We start from the raw sequence: 12,625 nt of genomic DNA, 5'->3' as shown, positions 1-12,625 counted from the left end.
GTCTATATCTCCCATATCCTTTTCCACAGTCAATACTGATGCAAAATATTCATTTAGTATCTCCCCAATTTTCTGTGGCTCCACACAAAGGCCGCCTTGCTGATCTTTGAGGGGCCCTATTCTCTCCCTAGTTACCCTTTTGTCCTTAATGTATTTGTAAAAACTTTTTAGATTCTCCTTAATTCTATTTGCCAAAGCTATCTCATGTCCCCTTTTTGCTCTCCTGATTTCCCTCTTAAGTATACTCCTACTTCCTTTATACTCTAAGGATTCACTCGATCTATCTTGTCTATACCTTACATATGCTTCCTTCTTTTCCTTAACCAAATCCTCAATTTCTTTAGTCATCCAGCATCAGCATTCCCTATACCTACCAACCTTCCTTTCACCCTGACAGGAATATACTTCCTCTGGAATCTCGTTATCTCATTTCAATGGCTTCCCATTTTCTGGCCTTCCCTTTACCTGCGAACATCTGCCACCAATCAGCTTTCAAAGGTTCTTGCCTAATACCGTCAAAATTGGCCTTTCTCCAATTTAGGACTTCAACTTTTAGATCTGGTCTATCCTTTTCCATCGTTATTTTAAACTTAATAGAATTATGGCCACTGACCCCAAAGTGCTCCTCCACTGACACCCCTGCCTTATTTCCCAAGAGTAAGTCAAGTTTTGCACTCTCTAGTAGGTACACCCATAATCGAGAATGAATAAATTGTAGAGATATGATTGTTTTTGAAACAAGTCCAAACATTCCTCTAGAAGGGATATGAACAGATGCTGAACAAAGTGGAATTTTAGAAGTCACCATAATCGCCCAGACCAAAGAATTTACTTGCTTATTAGAGAGACACACAATGGATTGTGGTTTAACTTGAGGAAGTGAGGACTGCAGATGCTGGAGATCAGAGGTGAAAAATGTGTTGCTGGAAAAGCACAGCAGATCAGGCAGCATCAAAGGAGCAGGAACATCGATTCTCCTGCTCCTTTGATGCTGCCTGACCCGCTGCGCTTTTCCAGCAACACATTTTTCAGGTTCAACTTGAGGGTCACCATGCCCAAGGAGAAAGGAAAGATTGAGAAGGTAAGTCCTTCACAGTAGCCTCAGCCATTCCAAGAATTGAACCCATATTGTTGACATCACTCTGCATCACAAACCAGCTTTCCTATCAATTGAGCTAACTGACTCCCAAAGAGGAACATTACAGGGACACATTAAGTAAAAATAATAGAACAACCTTAGAGAGCACTTAGATAAAACACCAGTGTAGACTGCATCAGCCAAACAGCTCATTTTTAAGCTGAAACATTCTTACGTTCAAACACCATAAAAAGCAAATGAATTGAGATTTTGAATGATAAGAAGTTCTAATATTAAGATAAACCTGTTCAGAGAACAACTATAATGTTATGCCCCCACTAGAAATATATGGTAGAGGTAACATGGCCAGATTTATTTGGAGAATGATTGTAAGCATAATACTGACCTGTGTGAAGTAGGTTCTTGAGGAGTTGGAACCAAGTAGCTTACTTTCAATATGTTGTTGCACACTCTCGATGATACTGTCCTCATGGAGAAAGTGTACTTCATGCTTCGTGGGATGAACATTTACATCAACATTCTGTGGCAATATTTCAAGGCTTGAAGAAAAGAAAAATAGTCCTAAACATTGCACATACAATGAGAATAACTGTCCTTTGCAATCTATCATACTTACCTCAGATACAGGAAGGGATGTGTATTTTTAGGAAGATAGGCTGCATAGACAGTTTCGATTGCCTTCCGTAAAGCAGTGGATTCCACCAAGCGATCTTCAAAATAATTGAAAGAAAAATTAGATGTGAGGAATCACGACAGATCCATCAGGAATATTTGAATATTTACACAATTGCAGAACTACATTCAAATGCAACAAAGTCTCCAGGATCAAACCATCATTAGACAACATATTAATTTACGGTGAAAGCTCGCCTGAACTAGGCACCAATCTCTAGTATGTTCTCAAGAAGAATCATTGGACTTGAAATGTCAACTTTGTTAGTCTTTCCACAGATGTTACCCAAGTTGGTAACTCTTATTTTGTCTGCTTCAGTTGCAACTTGTTAACAATCAGCTACTATTTATTAGAAGTTAAGTGCAGAAAATTGCTGTGGTTCTGTTCGCCGAGCTAGAAGTTTTTGTTGCAAACGTTTCGTCCACTGGCTAGGCGACATCATCAGTGCTTGGGAGCCTCCTGCGAAGTGCTTCTTTGATGTTTCCTCCGGTGTTTATAGTGGTCTGTCCCTGCCGCTTCCGGTTGTCAGTTTCAGCTGTCCACTGTAGTGGTTGGTATATTGGGTCCAGGTCGATGTGTTTGTTGATGGAGTTTGTGGATGAATGCCATGCCTCTAGGAATTCCCTGGCTGTTCTCTGTCTGGCTTGCCCTATGATAGTAGTGTTGTCCCAGTCGAATTCATGTTGCTTGTTGTCTGCGTGTGTGGCTACTAAGGATAGCTGGTCGTGTCGTTTCGTGGCTAGTTGATGTTCATGTATGCAGATTGTTAGCTGTCTTCCTGTTTGTCTTATATAGTGTTTTGTGCAGTCCTTGCATGGTATTTTGTACACTACATTAGTTTTGCTCATGTTGGGTATCGGGTCCTTCGTTCTGGTGAGTTGTTGTCTGAGCGTGGCTGTTGGTTTGTGTGCCGTTATGAGTCCTAGGGGTCGCAGTAGTCTGGCTGTCAGTTCTAAGATGCTCCTGATGTATGGTAGTGTGGCTAGTCCTTTTGGTTGTGGTATGTCCTCGTTCCGTGGTCTTTCTCTTAGGCATCTGTTGATGAAGTTGCCCGGGTATCCGTTTTTGGCGAATACCTTGTATAGGTGTTCCTCTTCTTCTTTTTGCAGTTCTGGTGTACTGCAGTGTGTTGTGGCCCTTTTGAATAGTGTCCTGATGCAGCTTCGTTTGTGTGTGTTGGGATGGTTACTTTCATAGTTTAGGAAAGTACACTACTATCATAGGGCAAGCCAGACAGAGAACAGCCAGGGAATTCCTAGAGGCATGGCATTCATCCACAAACTCCATCAACAAACACATCGACCTGGACCCAATATACCAACCACTACAGTGGACAGCTGAAACTGACAACCGGAAGCGGCAGGGACAGACCACTATAAACACCGGAGGAAACATCAAAGAAGCGCTTCGCAGGAGGCTCCCAAGCACTGATGATGTCGCCTAGCCAGGGGACGAAACGTTTGCAACAAAAACTTCCAGCTCGGCGAACAGAACCACAGCAACGAGCACCCGAGCTACAAATCTTCGCACAAACTTTGAGCAGAAAATTGGTCAGATGAACTTGAGTTCATCAGACACCACTTGAGGCCTTTCAATAATTTGATTAAATATTTAACTCCTATTACAATACCAGCAGTGGTGGGCCTCAAGCGGGTCATACAGCTTAAAAACTAATCATTGAGATTTACAAGAGAAGTAAAAGATAAACATAGGGGATTTCATCTACTCATAAGTAAACAGGCAAGATGACATAAGGAAACAGGGGAAAGGGAATGCAGTTTATGTGCATAAAGAATTTTTCTCTTATGCTGAATCTAAAAGGCCTAAAAGGGAGTATTTAGTATTGAAACTAGTAATGGGTATTGAATAAATTAGATGAAATAAGCCAACGTGGAAAACATCTAGGCAATTATAATCACAAAGTACTAAAGTTTCAGACACAATATGAAGTTCAAAGTAAATCAATGGAAAGAGGCTGAAGTCTGAGGTGGTGAAGAAAAGGTAAACAGCAAAACAAAATTGACAAAATAGACAGAAAAACAATGGGAAATAATTAAAAGGTGATAAAAGTGTTCAGGAGAAATATATTTAACTAAAGAAAAATGAGAACTATCGAGACAACAGAGATATAAATGACAACAAATGCAAGAGGCAAAAATTAAAATTTAGATTCCGGAAACACAGCAATACCCAGCAAACTACTGACAATGCGTTTTCAATGCTCACAAATTAAGATTGACATAGATATGACACACAAGGTCCATCACAGACCAACAAAGTCAGCTGCAAGATCTGACAAATTTCAAATCCCAGCATGGAATTTGCTCTACTAGGAAGGAATGTGGGAACTGTGCTGAAAGCTTCTCTTTCTCGGTTGATGACTCTTCAAATTTGAAAAATATACACCCTGCTTTTCACTGAGTAAGTGCCTTGGCAAAGAAGAGTAAGAGTTATGCAAGAACTGGAAAACTAAGTTCACTTGAAAGTACTGTACAGGAAAAGGGTCCCTTGATACCCATTCAGAGGAGAAAGAACTCACTACTATCCCATGGAGATTCAGACAATTATCATGTAAATTCTGCAAATGAACGTTGGGCACCAAATTATTTAACACTGGAGTTCAAACCCAGGTCCAGATTGCCAAAACAGGGCTCTACGGATGCTAAGAAGCTGAAACATAATTTTAAGAAAGCAAATGAAAGTGCCAGACTGACATGGTCTCATTTACATCATACTTGCAACTTTAGTATCACAGGTAAATTGTATATAGTTGCATATGAAACATATCAAAAATCAATTTCATAAACCTATCTAAAAACTTAAATAAAAATAAATATTAATTTGTAGAAGTGGAGAAAAATTCTGCCTCTCCTCCACCTTTACATCCCAAACATTTTTAAAATATTCATTCAAAGAATTTGGGAATTGTTGACCAGGCCATCCTGGTCTAATCCCTAACTGTCCTGGAGAAGAATGATGATGCTAGTGAACTTCTTGAACTGCTGCAGTCCATGGTAGTATGTACATTCACAGTGACGTTAGGAAGAGAGTTCGTGGGATTTTCACATACCGACAATGAAGGAATTTAGATAAAGTTCACAATGATATGTGTCTTGGAAAGGAATGTGACAGTGATGGTAGGGCTCCTATACACCTGTTGTCCTTGTCCTGCTAAGTAGTAGAGTTCACAAATTTTGAAGGTGCTGTCAAAGGAGAATTGGTGTGATTGTCCCGTGCATCTTGTAGATAGTACATACTGTCTGTAATTGGTTTAAGAAGAGAAAGTTGAAGATGGTGAATGGGTGTTAATCAAGCTACTTTGTATTGGGTAAAGTGGAGATTGACTGTGATTGGAGCTACATTCATCCAGGCAAGTGGAGATATTCCACCAGCATCTTGTAAATGATGGGACTGGCTTCAGAGAGGCAGGAGATAATTTACTGTTTGGAGGATTCCTAGCCTCTGGCCTGCTCTTGTAGATACAGTATTTGTATGGCTAGTCTAGTTTAGTTTCTAGTTAATGGTAATCCCCAAGATATTGATAGGGGTTGATATCAGTGATGGTAATGCCAATTACATGTCATGGGGAAATTAAAGTCCTTACCATAATTTTGTCACCTCTCAGACTCTCATTGCAAGGTAGTGACCAGCCTATCAAACTCCAAACTTTCCATAATTGTGCTGCCTGCATCTTGTCCATTGCGATGTCTTGTTCAACCATCATCTTGTTCCTTGATGACTTACAGCACTTCTCTGATACCCAGCACATTGTGGAAACTCAAAACTAATTCATCCAAAATCAATCAGTTCAGTGCAGAGGATCCAGAAATGTCAAGCAAACATTAAGTTCAATATAAATTGAGTTTCCATAATCTTTTGCACTAGCTTAAATGACTATCAGATTAGAGGCTAGATCTCTGGGGAAGGCATCTTCAGCCATCTACTGGGCTTAGACTTCAGCAGGAGGAATTCATGCCCTCATGCCATGAATGAATATAATTAAAAAATTAAGAGCCCAGAAGCTTCACCAATGTGTCCCTAAGTGGGCATCTAATATTCACTGATTAGATACTGCTGCTGAGCAGTGTCTGATGTCAGAGTCAACATACATTTAACAAGTTCACTTTGAGATAAGAACATGTTGGGGAGCTATTCTGGCGCAAGACTTTCCAAAACGTGCATCAGCTTCTCAAAATTGCATGACTAAGAGACCTGAATATCCTGCCCTAACCCCACACCATTATAAGTTATAAGTTCAAAATCCAAATGAAATTCTATCTCTCTTATCTGCTACTCCAAAAGGGCTAAATATTCATTCCTTTCAGAATCTCTGTCCATGTTAAAGCTTCATATTACATTATAAACCAGAATTGCAGAGATCAGGATTAGAGTGATGTTGGAAAAGCACAGCAATCAGGCAGCATCCGAGGTGCAGGAAAATCAACATTTCGGGCAGGAGCCCTTCATCAGGAATGAGGCTGGGAGAAATAAATGGGAGGGGGGTAGGTAGCCTAGAGTGCAACAGGTGGAGGAGGGTGGGGATAAAGGTGATAGGCCAGAGGGAAGGGTGGAGTGGATAGGTGGGAAGGAAGATTGACAGGTAGGACAAGTCATGAGGATGGGGCTGAGCTGGAAGGTTGGAACTGGGGTAAGGGGGAGGGGAATGAAGAAAATGGTGAAGTCCACATTGATGCCCTGGAGTTGAAATGTTCTGAGGCGGAAGATGAGGCTTTCTTCCTCCAAGTATCGGGTGGTGAGGGATCGGCGGTGGAGGAGGCCCAGGACCTGCATGCCCTCGGCAGAGTGGGAGGGGGAGTTGAAATGTTCAGCCATGGGGCTGTGGGATGTCCTGGATATATTCCCGAAAGCGCTCTGCAAGAAAGCATCCAGTCTCCCCAATGTAAAGGAGACCACATCGGGCGCAATGGATACAATAAATGACATTTGTGAAAGTGCAGATAAACCTTTAATGGATGTGGAAGACTCCTTAGGGCCTTAGATGGAGGGGAGAGGGGAGGTGTTGGCACAGGTTTTGCAATTCCTGCAGTGGTAGGGGAAGGTGCCAGGAGGGGAGGGTGGGCTGTTGGGGGGCATGGACCTGACCAGGTAGTCATGGTGGGAACGGTCTTTGCGGAAAGCGGGTAGGGGTGGGGAGGGAAATATATTCCTGGAGGTGGGGTCCGTTTGAGATGCATTGGAGAACATCTTCAACCATGTGGGAGGGGAAATTACGGTCTTGAAAGGAGTAGGCCATCTGGTGTGTTCTGTGGTGGAACTGGTCCTCCTGGGAGCAGATACAGCGGAGGCGAAGGAATTGGGAATACGGGATAGCATCTTTGCAGGAGGTAGGGTGGGAAGAGGTGTAATCCAGGTAGTTGTGGGAGTCGGTGGGTTTGTAAAAAATGTTAGTGTTGAGTTGGTCATCGTTGACAGGGATGGAGAGGTCCAGGAAGGGGTGGGAGGTGTCAGATTTGATCCATGTGAATTTAAGGTCGGGGTGGAATGTGTTGGTGAAATTGATGAACTGTTTGACCTCCTCGTAGGAGGATGAGGTGGCGCCAATGCAGTCAACAATGTAGCGGAGGAAGAGGTGGGGATTGGTGCCAGTGTAACTACAGAAGATGGACTGTTCTACGTAGCTGACAAAGAGACAGCAAAGCTGGGGCCTATGTGGGTGCCCATGGCTACCCCTTTCATCTGGGGGAAATGGGAGGATTCGAAGGAGAAATTGTTAAGGGTGAGGACCAGTTCAACCAAATGAATAAGAGTGTCAGTGGAAGGGTACTGTTGGGGACGATGGGAGAGGAAGAAACGGAGGGCTTGGAGGCCCTGGTCATGGCGGATGGAAGTGTAGAGGGATTGGATCTCCATGATGAAGATGAGGCGTTGGGTGCCAGGGAAACAGAAGTCTTGGAGGAGATGGAGGATGTGGGTGGTGTCCTAAACGTACATGGGGCGCTCCTGGACCAGGGAGATAGAACAGTATCGAGGTAGGTGAAGGTGAGTTCGATGGGGCAGGAGCAGGCTGAGACAATGGGTTGGCCAGGGTGGTCAGGCTTGTGGATTTTGGGAAGAAGGCAGAATCAGGCAGTGCGGGGTTCCCGGACTATGAGGTTGGAAGCTGTGGGTGGGAGATCTCCTGAGGTGATGAGGTTCTGTATGGTCTGGGAGATAATGCTTTGATGATGGGGGGGTGGGGTCATGGTCGAGGGGATGGTAGGAGGAGGTGTCTTCAAGTTGGCGCCTGGCTTCAGCAATGTAGGGGTCAGTGTGCCAAACTACCACTGCACCCCCTTTATCCGCTGGTTTGATTGTGAGGTTGGGATTGGAGCAGAGGGCTGCACATTGAGGGTGAGATGTTGGAGTAGGGTAGACAGGTTGAGGCAGTTAATGTCTTGGCAGCAGTTGGAAATTAAGAGATCAAGGGCGGTAATAGGCCAGCACGGAGTGTCCAGGTGGATGGAGTGTGTTGGAGGTGGGAGAAGGGGTCCTTGGAGGCTGGACGTGAGTCCTGATTGAAAAGGTAAGCTTGGAGACAGAGGCGGGGGAAGAAGTGTTCGATGTCACAACGTGTATTGAATTTCTTGATGCGTGGACAGAGGGGGATGAAGGTAAGGCCTTTGCTGAGGACTGATTGTTCGTCCTCAGTGAGGGGGAGGTCAGGGGGGATGCTGAAAACTCAACAGGGCCTAGAATTGCAGAGATATCAGACATCTGGACAAGAACCTACTCAGTCTCTCTACAACTTGCCTCAGGGACCACAGATTTCATTTATTCTTTGATGGGACATGGGTGTTGCTGACAAGACTAGCAATTGTTGCCCATTCCACATAACCATCAAAAAGACTTTCTTGAAATAATGCAGTCCATGTCATGTAGATACACCAACAATATCATTGAGGAGCTCCAGGTTTTTGACCCTAGTGGCACAGTTCCAAACGAGGATGGTGTATGGCTTGGAGGGTAAATTTACAAACGACGGGGCTCCCAGGCATCCACTGCCTTGTCCTTCGAAAAGATAGCGATCATGAATTTAGAAGATACTGTTACAGGAAGTTTAATAAGTTAAGACTGGGCATCTAATCTATTATATAAATTGTGTCAGTGTTGAAGGAAGAAAATGTTAAAGTGATGGATGGAAACTAATCAAGTAGTCTGTTTTATCCTGGATGACATTGAGCTTGCTGTTGTGATACTGGAGCTGCATTTCCCCAAATAGTGAGCATTCCATCTCACTCTTGATTCATGCACTTTTGATGGTGGAAAGGTTCTGAAAAATCAGGTGAAATACCCCAGAATTCCCAGCCTCTGATTTGCTCAGTTAGTTCAGTTTATGGTCAGAGATAACCCCCAGGATGTTGGGGAATTTCAGCAGTGATAATATTGCTGAATAAGAGTTGACATTTCAAGCACGTCGACTGTCCTGCTCTTCAGATGCTGCCTGACCGGCTGTGCTTTTCCAGCACCACATTCTTCGACCCTGATCTCCAACATCTGTAGTCCTCACTTTCTCCTAATACTGCTAAACATCACAGGAAAGTGGTTAGATTCTCTTTTGTTGAAGGGTTATTTCCTGGCACCTGTGTAACATGAATGTTATTTGCCATTTATCAACTGAAGCCTTAATATTGTCCAGGTCTTGCTGCATATGGACAAACTGCTTCAGTATCTGGGGAGTTGTGAAAAGACCTGAACACTGTGCAATCAATAACCCTGCTTCTGGCCTTATAATGGTGAGAAAGATGTCTGAATCAAAATGTTATTTCGTTATTTAATTTTGATTTTGCAGAATACTAATTGCAAGGTTAGATTACATGGAACCCAGAGAGAGCTAGCCATTTGGTTACAAAATTGACTGGAAGGTAGGAGACAGAGGGTAATGGTGGAGGGTTGTTTATCGGACTGGCGGTCTGTGACCAGCGGTGTGCCACAAGGATTGGTGCTAGGTTCACTGATTTTTGTTATTTATATAAATGATTTGGCTATGTAGAGAGAAGAACTGGTTCATAAGTTTGCAGATGACACCAAAATTGGCAATGCAGTGGACAGTGAAGGTGGTTATCTCAAGAGTATAACAGCATGTTCATCAAATGAGTCAATGGGCTGAGGAGTGGCAGATGGAGTTTATTTCAGCTAAGTGTGAGGTGTTGCATTTTGCCAAGGCAAATCAGGGCAGAACATATACATTTAATGGTAGGGCCCTAGGGAATGTTGCTGAGCAAAAAGACCTTGGGGTGCAGGTTCATAGTTCCTTGAAGGTGGAGTCACAGTTAGACAGATTAGTGAAGGAGGTGTTTATTACATTTGCCTATAGTGGTCAGTGCTTTAATTATGGAAGTTGGAATGTCATGCTGTGGCTGTTCAGGACATTGATTAGGCCACTTTTTCAGTACTGCATTCAATTCTGGTCTCCCTGCTGGAGGAAAGATGTTGTTAAACTTGAAAGGGTGCAGAAAAGATTTACAAGGATGTTGCCAGAATTGGAGATTTGAGTTATCAAGAGAGGCTGAACAGACTGGTGCTGTTTTCCTTGAAGCGTCAGAGGCTGAGGGTTGATCTTATAGAGGTTTATAAAATCTTGACGGACATGTATAGAGTGAATGGCCACAGTCTTTTTTCCACGGTAGGTGAATCCAAAACTAGACAGCATAGGTTTAAGATGACAGGGGATAGATTTAAAATCCCCAAAGGGAAACTTTTTCACAGAGGGCGGTGCATGGATGGAATGAGCTGCCAGAGGAAGTGGAGGAGGCTAGTACAATTACAACACTTAAAAGGCATCTGGTGGGTATATGAATTGGAAGGGTTTAGAGGGATATGGGCCAAATAAAGGCAAAAGGGACTAGATTAATTTAGGATATCTGGTCAGCACAGTTCAGTTGGCCTGATGGGTCAGTTTCCGTGCTGTACAACTCTCGGACATTACATTCTGAATATAAATGCTGAAAAATCTCAGCAGAACTTATCATCATCCAATAGGTTATGTGCAATGGATGCACAGAGAGAAATGAAATGAGGGAAACACAATATGGTGGCCATATTGAAAACTTTCATTTTGTTTCTTTTTTTGTCTTTGCTTCACCCAAGACAAAAGCAATCCTCCTTCCAGGGTCACTTGCTCCCTCAACGTTTTACTTTGGCTGTTGTGCTGGCTTTCCTGCTCAGACCCATCTGGTAAACAAGTGCAATTTGGACAGGAAAGCAGAATAGTGAAGAAAATCAGAAAGGGATCTTCTACTACTTCAGGAATTATTCACTGAACTCTGCTGTTGAGCATTGAATGTATTTTCCCAAATATGGAAGTGAGCACATTATAGAATGTAAATTATGCTGTGTCATCATGCAATAGATTTCCGTCCACATGTTCCTTAACACTTGAGAGCTATTGGCATCTAATGTTGAAGAGAGGAGAAATTAAATTTTGAATACTGTACTGCTTTTTTTAATCTGAAGGCAAAGCAGCAGCTTCAAGGTTCCCAAGCTTTACCCAGTGTCACCAGTTACATCACTAACAATTTTCCCACCACGACCACCAAATAGTGCAACTGCTTATTTCCTAAATTTCTCTGACTGACCCAGGAAATAGATGGGTGAAAATTGCAGTGCAAAGACCATCATTGCCACCATACCAAGACACAGTGAAAAGATACATGCCCAATTCACTGGATACTATTTTTTGGATCAAATGAAAACTTTAGGAGATCTGCAATTCCCTTATTTAATTTTCTCATCTGCACTCTACTCCAGCAAAACATGCTGGAAACAGGGACTCAACTGCAAGCTTGTGGTAGACTAGGACACCAGATGAACCATTTCAAGAAACAAATTGAAATGTTTACTTACGATTGATGAAAAGTAAAAAGATACACTTTTTCACAGAATAGTTCGCATTTGATATATAGCCTTTCATTGTGAAAGCAAATTTTGGATCTTCAAAACATACTTCAATTAATTCCCTGCAGCAGAAATAAAAATTTGGCACTAAATTGATTGCCTTTTAATGTTATCAAAGGAATCAACCTGACTAGTTAATTAAATATTGCAGTCTTGTGGTTCTATGCCATGAATTATTTTATTAGGAAATGCTTGTTTTCAGTCACGTGTTACAAGCAAATCAAATGTGACAGAAATTGAGTTTATTAACTACTGAGTCTTAGATAGTTTCTAATCAACTTGTTCAGAGATGTTATCATGCATCTCAGAAGCTTTTGGCCCAAACATACCACTGTGTCACAAGAGCCCTGCTGTGATTCGGTTTTAGATATTTTAATTAACCCACTCAGACATGATATGCTAGCCTCCTGGCTCAGAGGTAGGGACATTACTAATGCACTATAAGATCCCTAAAACTATCTTTTATTGTATCCAGAATGCTCTTCCATACAACTGCACTGTTTCTTTCCTCCAGCACCAAATTACCGACAGTATTTTCTCATCTATTAACCATCACTAGTAAATCACTGAGTATTTCCAATTGAGTAATTGAAGTGCAAAGCCTGTGGTAATACAAGCCATCAATGCTGAGGCAGATGTGGTGCTCACCTTCACTAAAGGCACTGAGAATATTGGTGGATATCACGTGTCCTTTCCAAGGGCACTCAGGCACATACATAGCCTTGGAAGTGAAGCAGTCAGCAGCTATTACTCAGTCTTAAATGTTTTGTTATGGTGCCCTTGTCATTTAGTTGAGATTTATTTTTCTAAACAACCTGTTCAGATGTCTTACTTACACAGCTCTGGAGCTTTTGGGACATGAATCCAGGCCTCCTTGGTCAAAGGTAGAGACACTAGCACTGTACCACAAGAGCTCTATCACTTGTTTTTTTTAAAAATTTAACTATTTTTCAAATTCA

At 42.4% G+C, this 12,625-nt stretch overlaps 1 protein-coding gene across 1 annotated transcript in view; it reads right to left on the bottom strand.

The window, feature by feature from the left end:
• mlh1 (mutL homolog 1, colon cancer, nonpolyposis type 2 (E. coli)) overlaps positions 1 to 12,625 on the bottom strand; it is a 56,674-nt gene that overhangs the window by 17,425 nt on the left and 26,624 nt on the right. The window contains exons 9-11 of the mRNA XM_043688835.2: positions 11,616 to 11,728; positions 1,716 to 1,809; positions 1,485 to 1,638 (exon numbers count right to left, since the gene is read on the bottom strand). Of these exons, the coding sequence (XP_043544770.2) occupies positions 1,485 to 1,638; positions 1,716 to 1,809; positions 11,616 to 11,728 (361 nt within the window). The remainder of the gene's footprint in view (positions 1 to 1,484; positions 1,639 to 1,715; positions 1,810 to 11,615; positions 11,729 to 12,625) is intronic.

This window comes from Chiloscyllium plagiosum, unplaced genomic scaffold, assembly GCF_037043375.1.
Source record: "Chiloscyllium plagiosum isolate Xiang-an unplaced genomic scaffold, Cpla_swu_hap1 HiC_scaffold_4, whole genome shotgun sequence".
In the NCBI taxonomy this organism is placed as follows: domain Eukaryota; kingdom Metazoa; phylum Chordata; class Chondrichthyes; order Orectolobiformes; family Hemiscylliidae; genus Chiloscyllium; species Chiloscyllium plagiosum.
The sequence above is the reverse complement of the archived record's forward strand: the minus strand, read 5'-3'. Positions and strand labels throughout refer to the sequence as shown.